Source organism: Coregonus lavaretus (genome assembly GCF_964263955.1).
Source record: "Coregonus lavaretus genome assembly, chromosome: 11".
Taxonomy (NCBI): Eukaryota; Metazoa; Chordata; class Actinopteri; order Salmoniformes; family Salmonidae; genus Coregonus; species Coregonus lavaretus.
Window position 1 is genome coordinate 46738523 of NC_139998.1, and position 16940 is coordinate 46755462.

Below are 16940 nucleotides of genomic sequence, written 5' to 3' on the forward strand. Positions count from 1 at the left end.
TTCTCCAAAAAGTACGATCTTTGTCCCCATGTGCAGTTGCAAACCGTAGTCTGGCTTTTTTATGGCGGTTTTGGAGCAATGGCTTCTTCCTTGCTGAGCGGCCTTTCAGGATATGTCGATATAGGACTTATTTTACTGTGGATATGGATACTTTTGTACCTGTTTCTTCCAGCATCTTCACAAGGTCCTTTGCTGTTGTTCGGGGATTGATTTGCACTTTTCGCACCAAAGTACATTCATCTCTAGGAGACAGAACGCGTCTCCTTCCTGAGCGGTATGACGGCTGTGTGGTCCCATGGTGTTTATACTTGCGTACTATTGTTTGTACAGATGAACGTGGTACCTTCAGGCATTTGACGCAGACAACTGATAACCCAAAAAGGAGACAGACTCCTGGAAAAACAGACATTTCTCTGCCTTGACATACAGATCATGCTCCAACAATCTCCTCAATACTCGGCGCACCAGGGCTAAATGCTCGGCTCGGGTAGAAGAATACACTAGAATGTCGTCAATGTACACGACCACTCCCTGCCCCTGCATATCCCGGAAGATCTCATCAACGAAGGATTGGAAGACTGAAGGAGCATTCATTAACCCGTATGGCATGACGAGATACTCGTAATGACCCGAGGTGGTACTAAAGGCTGTCTTCCATTCGTCTCCCTCCCTAATACGCACCAAGTTGTATGCGCTCCTGAGATCCAATTTTGTGAAGAAAAGCGCCCCGTGTAAAGACTCCGTCATAGTCACAATCAGAGGGAGTGGATAACTGTATTTCACAGTAATCTGATTGAGACTGCGGTAATCAATACACGGGCGCAAACCTCCATCCTTTTTCTTCACAAAAAAGAAACTCGAGGACGCAGGGGAAGTGGAGGGCCGTATGTATCCCTGTCTCAGAGACTCCGCTATGTAAGTCTCCATAGCTCTCTTCTCCTCTTGAGACAGAGGATACACATGGCTCCGCGGAAGCGCAGCTCCTACCTGGAGGTCTATCGCACAATCCCCCTGTCTATGTGGTGGCAATTGCGTCGCCTTCGCTTTACTAAACACAATTGCTAAATCATCATACTCGGGGGGAATGTGCAATGCCGGCAGTTGGTTTGGACTTTCAGCACCACCGGATACGCAGGAGAGTCTATAAGATATTGCTGAATAGTCTCCTCATGACCCTCCTGCGTCCCCATCCTAAGTGGAGCTGTGACCTCCCTAATCAACCCCGATCCCAACGGACGGCTATCTAAAGCATGTACAGGGAAGGGACTACTGACTGGAAGGAGGGGAATCCCTAACTCAGCACAAAATCGCCGATCTATAAAATTCCCAGCTGCGCCTGAATCTACTAGCGCCTTATGCTGGGAATGAGGTGCAACCTGTGGGAAGCAAACAGGTATGGTTAGGTGATCAACAGAGAGCTCTGGGTAAGTGGGGCGCCTACTCACCTGGAGGGACTCCCCAGAGCGTGGCTTGCCGTCTCTCCCCCTAGGAGACCCCCCCCCAGCACCTGGCCGCAGTGTGTCCTCCACGGCCACAGTAGGTACAGGGGTTGGTTCCCCTGGGGCTCCTTCTCCTCTCCTCTCTAGCGCCAGCACCCCCGAGCTCCATAGGACTAGGCTCGGAGGTGCTGGAGGGTGGAATGGACGACCCCCACTCAGGAACGTCCGCGGGTGGCCAACAGGGTGTCAAGGCGAATGGCCAAGTCAACTAACTGGTCAAACGTGAGGGTGGTGTCCCTGCAGGCCAACTCACGACGGACGTCCTCCCGTAGGCTGCAGCGGAAGTGGTCTATGAGGGCCCGCTCATTCCACCCTGCGTCTGCCGCTAGAGTCCGGAACTCCAGTGCAAAATCCTGTGCGCTCCTCTTCCCCTGTCGGAGGTAGAATAGACGTTCTCCCGCCGCCTTCCCCTCAGGTGGATGGTCGAATACAGCCCTGAAGCGACGGGAGAACTCCGCATAGGTGATCGTCGCGGGGTCTATTCTCCTCCATTCGGCGTTGGCCCACTCCAACGCCTTGCCGGTGAGACAGGAGATGAGGGCGGAAACGCTCTCGTGTCCCGAGGGCACCGGGTGTACGGTGGCGAGGTAGAGTTCTACTTGTAGGAGGAAACCTTGACACCCGGCAGCGGTACCATCATACGCCCTCGGGAGCGAGAGCCGAATCCCACTGGGTTCCGGAGCGTGGACTAAGGGACTGACCGGTGCTGGTGGTACTGTGGGAGGAGGCGTGGGTGCCCAACTGGTCTCCAGGCGATGCAGGGTATTCATTACTCCTTGTAATGCGTTGGTGATCTGGGCTATCCTGTCATCCTGTCCGCGGACGTGCTCCTCCCATGACTCGGTCGCTGCTGCTGCTCCTGCTGATTCCATGAATGGTGTGTAGTTCTGTCAGGGCCGGGCGTAGGTGTGGTGTGGAATCAATTGCAGGATGCAGATGCAAGTCCAAAAACACTTTAATAAAGTCCACAGAAACAACGGCTATAAACAGAGCCGGTTGAACAAGGGAAAAATAAACGCACTCAGCGTAAAAGTACAACAAACGCACAACGTGCGGACTCTCTAATAACATAGAGCACAAACTGACTGGCAACACCTGCTGACATAGAACAACTACACACAACCACAAGACAGAAACAACGAGAACTTAAAGGACACATAATCAAGACGAAATGAGCAACAGGTGTAACAAATCAGACCAAACCAAACACACACAGACACAACGAATGGTGGCAGCTAGTACTCCGGGGTCGACGACCGCCGAAGCCTGCCCGAACAAGGAGAAGGAGCAGCCTCGGCCGAAACCGTGACAATCACAGAGGTCAGACGTTTCTTGTAGTTGGCCACCAGGTTTGCACAAATCTCAGGAGCGATTTTGTTCCACTCCTCTTTGCAGATCTTCTCCAAGTCATTAAGGTTTCGAGGCTTACGTTTGGCATCTTGAACCTTCAGCTCCCTCCACAGATTTTCTATGGGATTAAGGTCTGGAGACTGGCTAGGCCACTCCAGGACCTTAATGTGCTTCTTCTTGAGCCACTCCTTTGTTGCCTTGGCCTTGTGTTTTGGGTCATTGTCATGCTGGAATACCCATCCACGACCCATTTTCAATGCCCTGGCTGAGGGAAGGAGGTTCTCACCCAAGATTTGACGGAACATGGCGCCGTCCATCGTCCCTTTGATGCGGTGAAGTTGTCCTGTCCCCTTAGCAGAAAAACACCACCAAAGCATAATGTTTCCACCTCCATGTTTGACGGTGGGGATGGTGTTCTTGGGGTCATAGGCAGCATTCCTCCTCCTCCAAACACGGCGAGTTGAGTTGATGCCAAAGAGCTCAATTTTGGTCTCATCTGACCACAACACTTTCACCCAGTTCTCCTCTGAATCATTCAGATGTTTATTGGCAAACTTCAGACAGCCCTGTATATGTGCTTTCTTGAGCAGGGGGACCTTGCGGGCGCTGCAGGATTTCAGACCTTCACGGCGAAGTGTGTTACCAATTGTTTTCTTGGTGACTATGGTCCCAGCTGCATTGAGATCATTGACAAGATCCTCCCGTGTAGTTCTGGGCTGATTCCTCACCGTTCTCATGATCATTGCAACTCCACGAGGTGAGATCTTGCATGGAGCCCCAGGCCGAGGGAGATTGACAGTTATTTTGTGTTTCTTCCATTTGCGAATAATCGCACCAACTGTTGTCACCTTCTCACCAAGCTGCTTGGTGATGGCCTTGTAGTCCATTCCAGCCTTGTGTAGGTCTACAATCTTGTCCCTGACATCCTTGGAGAGCTCTTTGGTCTTGGCCATGGTGGAGAGTTTGGAATCTGATTGATTGATTGCTTCTGTGGACAGGTGTCTTTTATACAGGTAACAAGCTGAGATTAGGAGCACTCCCTTTAAGAGTGTTCCTAATCTCAGCTCGTTACCTGTATAAAAGACACCTGGGAGCCAGAAATCTTTCTGATTGAGAGGGGGTCAAATACTTATTTCCCTAATTAAAATGCAAATCAATTTATAACATTTTTGACATGCATCTTTCTGGATTTGTTTGTTGTTATTCTGTCTCTCACTGTTCAAATAAACCTACCATTAAAATTATAGACTGATCATTTCTTTGTCAGTGGGCAAACGTACAAAATCAGCAGGGGATCAAATACTTTTTTCCCTCACTGTAGTGCTGATAACTGGTCCGTCCGAACCACACATGAACAAGGGAATCTATATTCGGAGAGCCCTTGACTTTGATGCAGGGCATGTGATGTCCATAGCCTCTTCGTCGCAAAACTCCCTGATCTTCACAAAAATAAACGTTTGTCTAGCTGTGTCCAGTCCAGGTGGTGCTTGTACAGGCAGACCATCTATGGGAGGAAGGATGTCAGCGTTGCACAGCAGCTGAAACCTGGTCCCAACGGAGTCCGAACGCTCCTTGGCGACAACAACACCAAGCTCCAGAGCATCGAAGCGGTAAAACAGGAAATAACAAAAGAAAAATAGAAGACATTACAACCTTGCACAACATAAATTCACCTGCCAAGTTTAGATAAGAAGAATAACCTCATACAATGCAATGAACATTATATTCACCTGAAGTGCTGGTACTGCTTGATCTGTGGCAGTGGCCTGAAGTACGGAGTCAGGTGTTGTTGCCAGCCATAGCTTTCCACCAGCACCGTACCATCCTCCAGTCCAACCAGCTGTGGGATGTTGACCCATGTCGCAGTGCAGTCCTTCACAACAACAGCAATCTCAGACAAAGTGTTCACTCTGGTCTTTCTGAAGCGCTGCTTGATGAGGCCAAAGCAGCAGTCGTGGGCAAACTTGATGTGGCCTGTGATCAGGAAGTGAAGGTCCAGACTGTGGTGGAGCTTGTGCATGGTCTGTGAGGCACAATACCAGATCACAAACTTGTTTTTGTTTTGGCCACTGCAGTTATCACAATTCAGGTCCACGCGTGTTTCCCCAACTCTGTAGTTGGTGAAGAAATGGTGCATGTAGTTGATGACTGCGCTGTTGCCTTTGCTGGATGACATGCCTTCATCAATCAAGTAGTTGACCTGTTGACTATGCAGCAGACACCAAACAAGCCACACTTGCGAGGAGTTAAAAAGTAGATGGGACCTGGCTGCATAGGGTCAGAAGGATAATGCACCTGCAAACAACAAAATAACATTACTACTCATATGCCGTATATCTTGTTCTATGGTGATCATGTAATCCTTATGTATGATGATGACTAGTTATCCATGACACTAAACTACAGAATGATAAGAATAACATAACATGCCTCATTGATCCTACATCTTGAATATTTCATTAAATTGCTAGAAATAATCTGTGTTTAGGCCTTGATTGAAAGTTAGTTCACTAGCATTGCTAATTACATTGTTGTTTACATCATTGTGATTGTTTGAATTACATGGGATTGTCACATGCCCACCCGGACCCTACCCTGTTATGTCAGGTTTGCGCGGTCTGATTCCGCACCTTTGGGGGGGGGGGGGGTACTGTCACGCCCTGACTCATGGGACTCTTGTTTGTTGAGTCAGGGTGTGGATATCTATGTTAGTATTTCTATGTTTCATTCTAGGTTTGTGTTTCTATGTTGGCTGGGTGTGATTCCCAATCAGAGGCAGCTGTCGCTCGTTGTCTCTGATTGGGGATCATACTTAAGTAGCCTGTTGGCAATCAGTTGTTGTGGGATCTTGTTCCGGGTGTAGGTTTGTTTTGTGTTTTGCCTGAGGACTTCACGTTACATTGGATTGTTGTTTTGTTTGTGTGTTTATCATTGAAATAAACATGTATGCCTTTCACGCTGCGCCTTGGTCTGAGCCGTCCTTAAACGAACGTGACAGAAGATCCCACCAAAAATGGACCAAGCAGCGTGCCCAGGAGCAGACATCCTGGGAGGAGATCCTGGACGTAAAGGGATCCTGGACAAGGGAGGAGATTCAGGCTGGGATGGATCGCCATCCTTGGGAGGAGACAGTGGAGGCCCGGTTTAGAGAGGAGCAACGGCAACACAAGGCGCCGGCCGAGGAGGAAGGCCGAGACACAGCCCCAAGGAAATGTTGCTAAAAGGGTGGTCAGGGATCGATGGAGAAGAGCCCCGACCACTGCACTCGTGGGGGCTCAGGGAGGAGTCCTCACGGGAGGAGGACTGGGCGCAGAGAGTGAAAGACTGGTACAGTCGGAGATCTCTAACGTCAGTTCCCAGTCCGGTACACCTCGTGCCTGCGTCTCGCACCAAGCTAGTGGTGCGTGTGCCCAGTCCGGTACGGCCCGTACCTGCTCTTCACACCAAACCAGTGGTGCATGTTCCCAGTCCAGTACGGCCCGTCCCTGCTCCTCGCACCAAGCCAGTGGTGCGTGTCGCCAGCCCGGTACGACCCATACCTGCTCCCCGCACCAAGCCAGTGGTGTGTGTCCCCAGTCCGGCCCGGCCCGTTCCTGCTCCTCGCACCAGAACAGTGGTGCGTGTTCCCAGCCCGGTACGACCCGTACCTGCTCCTCGCACCAGGCCAGTGGTGTGTGTTCCCAGTCCGGCCCAGCTCGTTCCTGCTCCTCGCACCAGGCCAGTGGTGCGGGTTCCCAGTCCGGCCCGGCCCGTTCCTGCTCCTTGCACCAAGCCAGTGGTGCGTATTCCCAGTCCAGTACGGCCCGTCCCTGCTCCTTGCACCAAACCAGTGGTGCGTGTTGTCAGCCCGGTACGCCCCGTACCTGCTCCCCGCACCAAGCCAGTGGTTCGTGTTCCCAGTCCGGCCCGGCCCGTCCCTGCTCCTCGCACCAAGCCAGTGGTGTGTGTTCCCAGTCCAGTACGGCCCGTCCCTGCTCCTCGCACCAAACCAGTGGTGCGTGTCGTCAGCCCGGTACGCCCCGTACCTGCTCCCCGCACCAAGGCAGTGGTGCGTGTTTCCAGTCCGGCCCGGCCCGTTCCTGCTCCACGCACCAGACTAGTGGTGGGTGTTCCCAGTCCGGCCCGGCCCGTTCCTGTTCCTCGCACCAAGCCAGTGGTGCGTGTTCTCAGTCCGGCCCGGCCCGTTCCTGTTCCTCGCACCAAGCCAGTGGTGCGTGTTTCCAGTCCGGCCCGGCCCGTTCCTGCTCCTCGCACCAGACCAGTGGTGCGTGTTCCCAGTCCGGTATGGCCCGTGCCTGTTCCTCGCAGCAAGCCAGTGGTTCGTGTCGCCAGTCCGGCCTGGCCCGTTCCTGCTCCTTGCACCAGACCAGTGGTGTGTGTGTGTCCAGTCTGGCACGGCCCGTGCCCGTTTCACCGGTGCCTGGTCTGGCATCGGTCAGCTGCTCCACTCCGGAGCCAGAGCAGTCCGCTCCACCGGTGCCTGATCCAGCTCCGGTCAGCTGCTCCACTCCGGAGCCAGAGCAGTCCGCTCCACCGGTGCCCAGTCCAGCTCCGGTCAGCGGCTCCACTCCGGAGCCAGAGCAGTCCGCTCCACCGGTGCCCAGTCCAGCTCCGGTCAACGGATCCACTCCGGAACCAGAGCAGTCCGCTCCACCGGGGTCTAGTCCAGCTCCGGACAGCAGCTCTACTCCGGAGCCAGAGCAGTCCGCTCCACCGGTGCCCAGTCCAGCTCCGGTCAGCGTCTCCAGTCCCGACCCAGACGTCAGCCCTTCTCCAGGTTCGGGGTCTCCCACACCTGGGCCCAGACAGGGCTTGGTGCATCGTGGGCGGAAGGAGAGGGGAAACAGCCCGCCGAGGTCCAGACCAGACCAGGGGCGCAACGGGGAGGCTGAGAGAATGTGGTTTTTACGCCCGGAGCCGGATCCGCCACCGAGGCGGAATGCCCACCCGGACCCTACCCTGTCATGTCAGGATTGTGCGGTCGGAGTCCGCACCTTTGGGGGGGGGGGGGGGGGGGGGTACTGTCACGCCCTGACTCATTGGACTCTTGTATGTTGAGTCAGGGTGTGGATATCTATGTAGTATTTCTATGTTTCATTCTAGGTTTGTGTTTCTATGTTGGCCGGGTGTGATTCCCAATCAGAGGCAGCTGTCGCTCGTTGTCTCTGATTGGGGATCATACTTAAGTAGCCTGTTGGCAATCAGTTGTTGTGGGATCTTGTTCCGTGTAGGCTTGTTTTGTGTTTAGCCTGAGTACTTCACATTACGTTGTTTTGTTCGTGTGTTTATCATTGAAATAAACATGTATGCCTTTCACGCTGCGCCTTGGTCTGACCCGTCCTTAAACGAACGTGACAGTGATAGATGAAAGGCCTGGGTTTCCTTCATATGTTCAGTGGTTGCTTTGCATCAAACTAAAGGCACCACTACCATACTAGTTGATCCTAAATAGTCAGTTGTTGGCCAGTCTCGTATAGCAATCTGCTCCTCAGAATATACCCCAGCTGAAGAGAAATTAGAGTTAAAACTTAGTACAAGATCATATTGTTTTATATTGGGTTCCCATTTAGCTTGCAAATCCTTGAAGTTTAATCACTAGATGCCAGTATATCTCCATGATGCTGAAAATAAGTTGCTGATAGAAAATATGTGCTGCTGTTGTATAAGCTGCCCATAAAATTATGTTTGTTGAATATTATAGTACAGTATTGCATCTTCATGCTACTTCCCCACATACTGTACAACATAGCAAGTTGCAGTATAATTTTTCATTGTGTTAGTTAACACTGTATGGCACATTTAAGGGTCCAATGCAGCTGTTTTTTTTTCTCAATATCAAACAATTTCTGGGTAAAAATGAAGTAGCTGTGATTGTTTTAAATGAAAATGGTCAAAAATAAACAAAAATAGCTTTTTCTGTCTGGGAGTGGTCTGAGTGGGGAGGGGAAAACTGAAAACGAGCTGTTATTGGCAGAGGTTTAGAACTCTCTTTCTTATTAGTCTATTAACTAATGTCACCAGACAGGGCAAAACTCCATCCCACCAAAACAGACTGAACGTTTCAGGTGGCCTTTTTATACAGATCTTACACTAAAAGGGCATTATCATCATTTTCACAATTTCACAGTATTGTTCCAAACTTATAGTGTGGAAATATATAAAGTTGAAGTCGGAAGTTTACATATACTTCAGTTGGAGTCATTAAAACTCGTTTTTCAACCAGTCCACAAATTTCTTGTTAACAAACTATAATTTTGGCAAGTTGGTTAGGATATCTACTTTGTGCATGACACAAGTAATATTTCCATCAATTGTTTACAGACAGATTATTTCACTTATAATTCACAATTCCAGTGGGTCAAAAGTTTACATACACTAAGTTGACTGTGACTTTAAACATCTTGGAAAATTCCAGAAAATGATGTCATGACTTTAGAAGCTTCTGATAGGCTAATTTACATCATTTGAGTCAATTGGACGTGTACCTGTGGATGTATTTCAAGGCCTACCTTCAAACTCAGTGCCTCTTTGCTTGACATTATGGGAAAATCAAAAGAAATCAGCCAAGACCTCAGAAAAAAACATTGTAGACCTCAACAAGTCTGGTTCATCCTTGGGAGCAATTTCCAAACACCTGAAGGTACCACATTCATCTGTACAAACAATAGTATCCAAGTATAAACACCATGGGACAACGCAGCCATCATACTACTCAGGAAGGAGACGTGTTTTGTCTCCTAGAGATGAACGTACATTGGTGCGAAAAGTGCAAATCAATCCCAGAACAACAGCAAAGGACCTTGTGAAGATGCTGGAGGAAACAGGTACAAACGTATCTATATCCACAGTAAAACGAGTCCTATATCGACATAACCTGAAAGGCCGCTCAGCAAGGAAGAAGCCACTGCTCCAAAACCGCCATAAAAAAGCCAGACTACGGTTTGCAACTGCACATGGGGACAAAGATCTTACTTTTTGGAGAAATGTCCTCTGGTCTGATGAAACAAAAATAGACCTGTTTGGCCATAATGACCATCGTTATGTTTGGAGGAAAAAGGGGGTGACTTGCAAGCCGAAGAACACAATCCCAACCGTGAAGCACGGGGGTGGCAGCATCATGCTGTGGTGGTGCTCTGCTGCAGGAGGGACTGGTGCACTTCACAAAATAGATGGCATCATGAGGAAGGAAAATTATGTGGATATTTTGAAGTAACTTCTCAAGACATCAGTCAGGAAGTTAAAGCTTGGTCGCAAATGGGTCATCCAAATGGACAATGACCCCAAGCATACTTCCAAAGTTGTGGCAAAATGGCTAAAGGACAACAAAGTCCTCACCTCAAAGGTATTGGTGTGGCCATCACAAAGCCTTTACCTCAATCCTATAGAACATTTGTGGGCAGAACTGAAAAAGCATGTGCGAGCAAAGAGGCCTACAATCCTGACTCAGTTACACCAGGTCTGTCAGGAGGAATGGGCCACAATTCACCCATCTTATAGTGGGAAGCTTGTGGAAGGCTACCCGAAACGTTTGACCCAAGTTAAACAATTTAAAGGCAAAGCTACCAAATACTAATTGAGTGTATGTAAACTTCTGACCCACTGGGAATGTGATGAAAGAAATAAAAGCTGAAAGAAATCACTCTCTACTATTACTCTGACATTTCACGTTCTTAAAAAAAAGTGGTGATCCTAACTGACCTAAGACAGGGACTTTTTACTAGGTTTAAATGTCAGGAATTGTGAAAAACTGAGTTTAAATGTATTTGGCTAAGGTGTATGTAAACTTCTGCATTCAACTGTATGAAAAACAGGAGAATCACGTTTTTGACTGCACTGGGCCTTTAAATCACCATTGATGATTTAAATATGAAACAGCAACAGTCGTGGAATGGAATGACGATGCTTGAACATTTGTGTTTTTGGAGCACAGTGTCTCATTTTTCCCCTCTATATTTGTCCTTACCTGTTCCTTTACTGTTCTTGATGGCCCAGTACTACCTGAAGTTCAACTTTCTTCTGCCATGTCTTGCCTGTGTTTAGTGGCCAATACTATGACAAGCAATAATGGTAACATTAACGCTACAACTGAGGAGCTCTAACTTCTCTTAGAGACTGTGACTATGTCCTTTCTCGGACAAGTTACACATAACAGAGTTCTTACTGTGTGGTTCCCTGTTCTCGCCCAAGAGAAAGAATACAACAAGCACTCTGCTGAGTCTCCAAAGCAGTGGGGGACTATATTATTTTGTCGACTCGACACCCTCTCCCAATGCGCAACTCATATCTCCTATATGAGAACAATAATTCAATATAATAAAAGTCAAACATGTATGACAACGCCATAATGTGTCAGAAGTCCAGTTTAGATTGTGACATTAAAACATTTTAAAATGACAAGAGGAAGGTAAAAAAAAGTTTAACTTTCTATATTGGTCTTCTTGAACATTATTTTGTATATTTTTGAAATCAAAAGACTGCTCAATGGTTTACTGAATGTTAGGCTCATGTGTGTTTACCTGTTACCTTGTAAACACAAAAATATAAGACAATAACCAATTAGATTATAATTCATAATTACAATAATAATGTTAATTACAATAATAATGCAACAGTGGCCACAGTGTGTGCCGGATTCTATTCCAGTTTAGCTCTAACACACCTGATTCAACTAATCACAGTCTGCAATTTAGACCACTATTATGAATCAGGTGAGTTAGTGCTGGGTTGGAACATAAGCATGCAGGCAGCCTCACAGGACAGGGGCTGCTCACCCCTGATATAAATGTCTCTGTTTAGTAGAGAATATTCTAATACTCTCTCAGCTGGTTGGTTTTAATAATCAAGTTAATGTTCTCAATCCCATTCATCCTCTACAGTTCAGTCCTGAGCGGCCTGTGAGATCGGAGACTGTGGGCTATGTGAAGAAGCCGTCCCTTAAAGACAAGGTCTTTGTGGTGGATGCTTCTAAAGTGTCCAGCTACACCAAAGGCCTGGGTGCCACCTTCCAACAGCTCCGAGAACACATCAGTGACCTGGGTGGCACAATAGGAAGCGTTTTAGCAATGGCAATAATGGTTGTAGGAACTGTGGTCAATTCTGTCAGTTGACAGCGTGTGAAGGTTAGGGTAGCCTAAACTGTCTCTTTAACAAGGCTGTGAAATGCTGTGTAACATAAAAATGCATTACATATGCTTTTCGTGTTCTATTACTTGCTTGCATTATTATTAACTTGTTAATTAGTCCTTTACAGAAGTCTTGCTTTGAGTTAAATTTATGTGTAGGAGGGATGTCTAGGGATGTTTTAACCTGTTTTGTACACTAGGGGCACTCATGTGGGGTTATGGGTCACTGGCCACATGGATATACTCTAGGTACAAAGTTGACCAGGGAAGTGTTAGCTAAGCACAGGTGAGGGACACGTTCAACGGGGGCAGGGCCGATAATGTCTTGGATGAACAAGGATGGGAAGGGGGCTCTTCCTATCTACGGTGGCCCACAAGGCCTTTGTGGAAGTAAATGAGGAGGCCACCACTGGCATGGTGACCCTAGAAATCCTGTTAAATTATTAGTATTATAATTCCTAATTCTACGATGGTGACGTTCTCTATGATCTGAGAGGAACGCTACACGGCAGACCACCCTCTATAGACAGAAGCCCAACTCTGTCCTGTTCCTCTGCAGGTTTTCCTCTCCTCTGTAGAATAAATGTAGAGAGAAACTAAATCCACTAAGTCAAATAAAAAACACTGTCTAAGTTTATTTTCTGTTTGGACAGTAGCGTTGTGTATGATCATGGTTCCCCCTTACACTCTGTTATTTGGATTTAAGAGTGTATTATCCTTTCTGTAAAAATTAAGCATACAATCCTAATTAAAAATGTTGTGTTTTTTCATATGATTCACAATAAGATAACACTTCATTTATATTTTGGTAGAGTGATAGAAACTTTATTGGCATTGAAAAATATGATTTGTTTTCAACTTTAAGTACACACACTTGATAGAATATACAGTTAGTTTACAAAACATTAAGAACACCTTCCTAATATTGAGGTGCACCACCTCCCCATACTCTCAGAAAAGCCTAAATTCGCCGTGGCATTGACTCTACAAGGTGTCGAAAGCGTTCCACAGGGATGCTGGCCCATATTGACTCCAATGCTTCCCACAGTTGTGTCAAGTTTGCTGGATGTCCTTTGGGTGGTGGACCATTCTTGAAACACACGGAAACTGTTGAGTGTGAAAAACCCAGAAGCATTGCAGTTCTTGACACAAACCGGTGCGTCTGGCACGTGCTACCATACCACGTTCAAAGGCACTTAAATATTTTGTCTTGCCCATTCACCCTCTGAATAACACATACACAATCCATGTCTCAATTGTCTCAAGGCTTAAAAATCATTATTTTACCAGTCTTCTCCCCTTAATCTACACTGATTGAAGTGGATTTAACTAATTACATCATTAAGGGATTATAGTTTCACCTGGATTCACCTGGTCAGTGTATGTCATGTAAAGAGAAGGTGTTCTTTATGTTTTGTATACTCAGTGTACAGAGTAATACAGTATATAGGAAAGTATTCCATCAAACAAGAACACTATATAATGTAACAGGGCATCATCTGGCAAATTCCATATAGCATAATTTCACTTGAAGTACGTCTTTCACAATACATGAAAATCATTGTACATCCTGTTGTTTTGTAATCAATGCATTATGTTGTCAGATGAGTCCCGATATCATCTCTGTTCCTATCAGATGAGTTTGCTGATGGTGAGGCCCAGCAGCAGAGGGACTAGGCTCAGTCTGATGGACCAGGCTGTGTTAGGGGCTGTTTTACAGGTGAAATTCTCAGTGCTGAAGTTGGCAATGGTTGCTAAAGGCCGCAGTTGATCAATAGCGTTGCAGACGTTTGAAGTTGTACAGCCCTGGAGGTTCACCGTAGTAGAACTGATAGAGCCAGGTTTCACTGTCAAAGAGAAAAACACTAAGTTGTCCGAACACCTTTCTCTCGTAAAACAACTAAAATCTCTGAATTGTTTTGAATCAACAATAATAGCTGCTTTGTGTCAACAGCAGAAGATTATCTAGAGATTACCTAATGTCATAAGCTTTTGTATCATGAAAACAACCACAAGACAACTCACCACTGGTACTAAAACACTTGTCCTCCACTCCCAGGCAGGCCACAGGACTGTTACACACTGTGTCTTGGGGGCTGCTGCAGGAGGGACACTGTCGTCCGTTAGCCTGCGAACTGGGGGCTGTAGGAAGAGAACAGATATGGATTATGGTGGATATGTATTCTACACTCAGTGGTTGTTTTTATCGCACTGCTTTGCTTTATCTTGGCCAGGTCGCAGTTGTAAATGAAAACTTGTTCTCAACTGGCTTACCTGGTTAAATAAAGGTGAAATAAAAATATAAAAATATATAACTAGCTACAGTAGCTAAATAACTCTTGTTCAGATTTAATTGGTAATACAATGGAAACACATTCAGGAACCATGTTGTCTGGTTCTCCTTAGTTCTCATTTGTCCTTGTTCTGATAGTGGAATTGAGGCAATGAGACAGTACAGTACAGTGTAACTTTCCTGAGAAAGGTGGTGAATTTATCTGAAGTCTTAACTATATGCTCAACTCCCAAGACGGACTGGACAGTATAGGATTAAGGTTGTGAAAAGACTCCAAAGACTTTCACTTTCCTTCAGTTAGATGAGTGGCCTAACTGGTTATAACCCCCAACTGCATGCAGGGATGGTTGGGAGGATTACTTAAAAACATTTGATCTGTTACAGATTACAGTTACATCAAAAGTATCGTAATCAGTGATGTAATCCTATGGATTACTCAAAATGAGTAACATAATCCGATTACTTTTGGATTACATTTGGATTACCTTCATTTCTAACACCCAGACATAATTTGTCATCATTTTATATTTTAATATAGCATTATTTCATTTCGTAAAATGACAATTTCAGAAAAGGGGACTAGTGTAAGAGGATAAAGTGTCAGAACTGCTGATGTGGATGTGGTGTAGGAGTCAAACGCAGGACACAGAAGCTTCGTCCAACCGACTTTACTGAACGAAAAAATAATAATAACACTGGCCTCAACTAATCAGGAGGCGAACTATTACGCAGCAGTGGGTAAAACACTTAAATGCTATAGCGCACGAAACACAGTGCGACTATCCAGAACATACCATATGCAAAAACGAGCAGCACCTAAAGACAGGCGGAACAATTACACACAACACACGACTAACAAAACGAGAAACTTATAGCAGACATAATTAACACTAAAAGGAAACAGGTGTACAAAGAAGACAAAACCAAACAAACATCGATAACATACAACGGTGGCAGCTAGTACTCCGGGGACGACGACCGCCAAAGCCTGCCCGAGCAAGGAGGAGGAGCAGCCTCGGCCGAAACCGTGACATAAAGATCCTATAATTTACGTGTTCCATATTTTATGTGTGAAAGCATAGTCACAGGGCAGCCTGTTAATGTTCTCAGTTGGTGGTACCAGCCCATGATTTGGTCGCACCAAAATGTTGTTGCGGCGTCACGCAGTGGAACAATGTTATAGCCTAATCATCTTACAAAGTATTTTAAAATGCTTCATTAAGAAGTGTAGCCTAATTGATTACTGAAATGGTATGATTCAATAAATAAATTGTTTAATTTAACATGTCCAATCAGGAATCCCAGTAATCCCAGTTACATGTAATCCATTACTATCCAACCCTGCCTACGTGACTGACTACATACCAGAGTGCTACAATATTAAATAAATAATATTAAATAAATACATGAAAAATACACTTCTATTGATTTAGCTATGTATTTAACTCACTCTGGTGCAGAGGGCAGCAACAAAGGCTCTCCACTTCTGACTACAGTATGTAGTTGTAAATCCTGCCTTTATTAAAAATTTTCCCCATCTTTGACATTGGTGGCTTTGAAACTATACTAAATGAAAAAATCTCCATAACAGACATGACATCTCAGCTGGTGTATTTGAGATCATATATTTCTTCAAACTATGACAACTGAAATCAGGACATCAAATACATTGTTACAAAAAACAAACCTTATTTAGGTAAAAGACACAGTTCTCTTACCTGGCGGTAGTAGAGTGTTGTTGTTGCACCCATCAGTGTTACAACAGAGGGCTTTATAGGCAACAGTTGTGAAGCCCAGGTTCAATGACACTGTGGTTTCAGAGTTCAGAGGACCACCGCAGATGGAGATTGGTGAACACACCTTGATTGTCTGGGTGGTATTTATGGAACCTTCACCAGTAACAGATCCATTACAAAACCGGAGAAAGAGAGATGAATTTAGAACATAATCTAATGAAATGGTAGCATAGAGCCATGAGTCAGTTACCATGAAATATTGTACATTGTAATTATACAGGAGGGTTCAAAAACATACTTCATTAGGAAGCTAACAGCATAATTTAATTTGGTTTGAAGCGTTAACATGAAGTGGAAACCAACTCTAAACTCACCTGGTATGGTTACAGTAGCAGTGAGACATGCTGTGTTTAATGAGTCTGGACAGGTGACTAAAGGTTGGTTTGTACCACACTCCGCACCAATGCAGTTGAAACACTGCAGCATCTCAACTGAAAAACAAGAAAATAATACAAATTCACAGTAAATAAGAAAATGTACTAATATACTGTAAAAGCAATTTAGCTATGATGAATATTAACACAGGCATTTGAGAGTGATGCAGTCAAGAAACTATTTATCTTGGTAGATGCCCATATCAGTGTGAGAGGTCAGAGGTGTTACCTGAGCAGAAGAGAGTGCAGATGAGAGAGAGAGTCAGGATCAGCTTCATCGTGGGCAGATAGACAGGCAGGTGAACAGCAGTGGTATCTGGGCTGGGAGACAGGTCATTATAAACCCAACATTGAGGGTAGGGCAGGAAGGGGGAAAATCAGCAATGTTACAGTATTTCATGTTTAACAGGTTTCCCCACTCATGTGCCCTGTGAACATAAGTTATTATGATAACATAAGTGATAATGACCCATAACATGTTGCTGCCACCACAATACAGAGGATTA

The 16940-nt window shown here is 46.0% G+C and overlaps 1 protein-coding gene across 1 annotated transcript; it reads right to left on the minus strand.

Annotated features, from left to right (window-relative positions):
• Positions 1-12778: 12778 nt before the first annotated feature.
• On the minus strand, positions 12779-16739 carry LOC311137373 (phospholipase A2 inhibitor and Ly6/PLAUR domain-containing protein-like). Its single transcript, XM_084171821.1, has 5 exons — positions 16664-16739; positions 16375-16491; positions 15983-16153; positions 13997-14113; positions 12779-13818 (listed from the first exon to the last, which is right to left on the minus strand). Exons 1-5 carry the CDS (start codon positions 16710-16712, stop codon positions 13604-13606), a joined length of 669 nt encoding a protein of 222 aa, XP_084027947.1. The 5' UTR covers positions 16713-16739; the 3' UTR covers positions 12779-13603.
• Between the last annotated feature and the right edge of the window lie 201 nt (positions 16740-16940).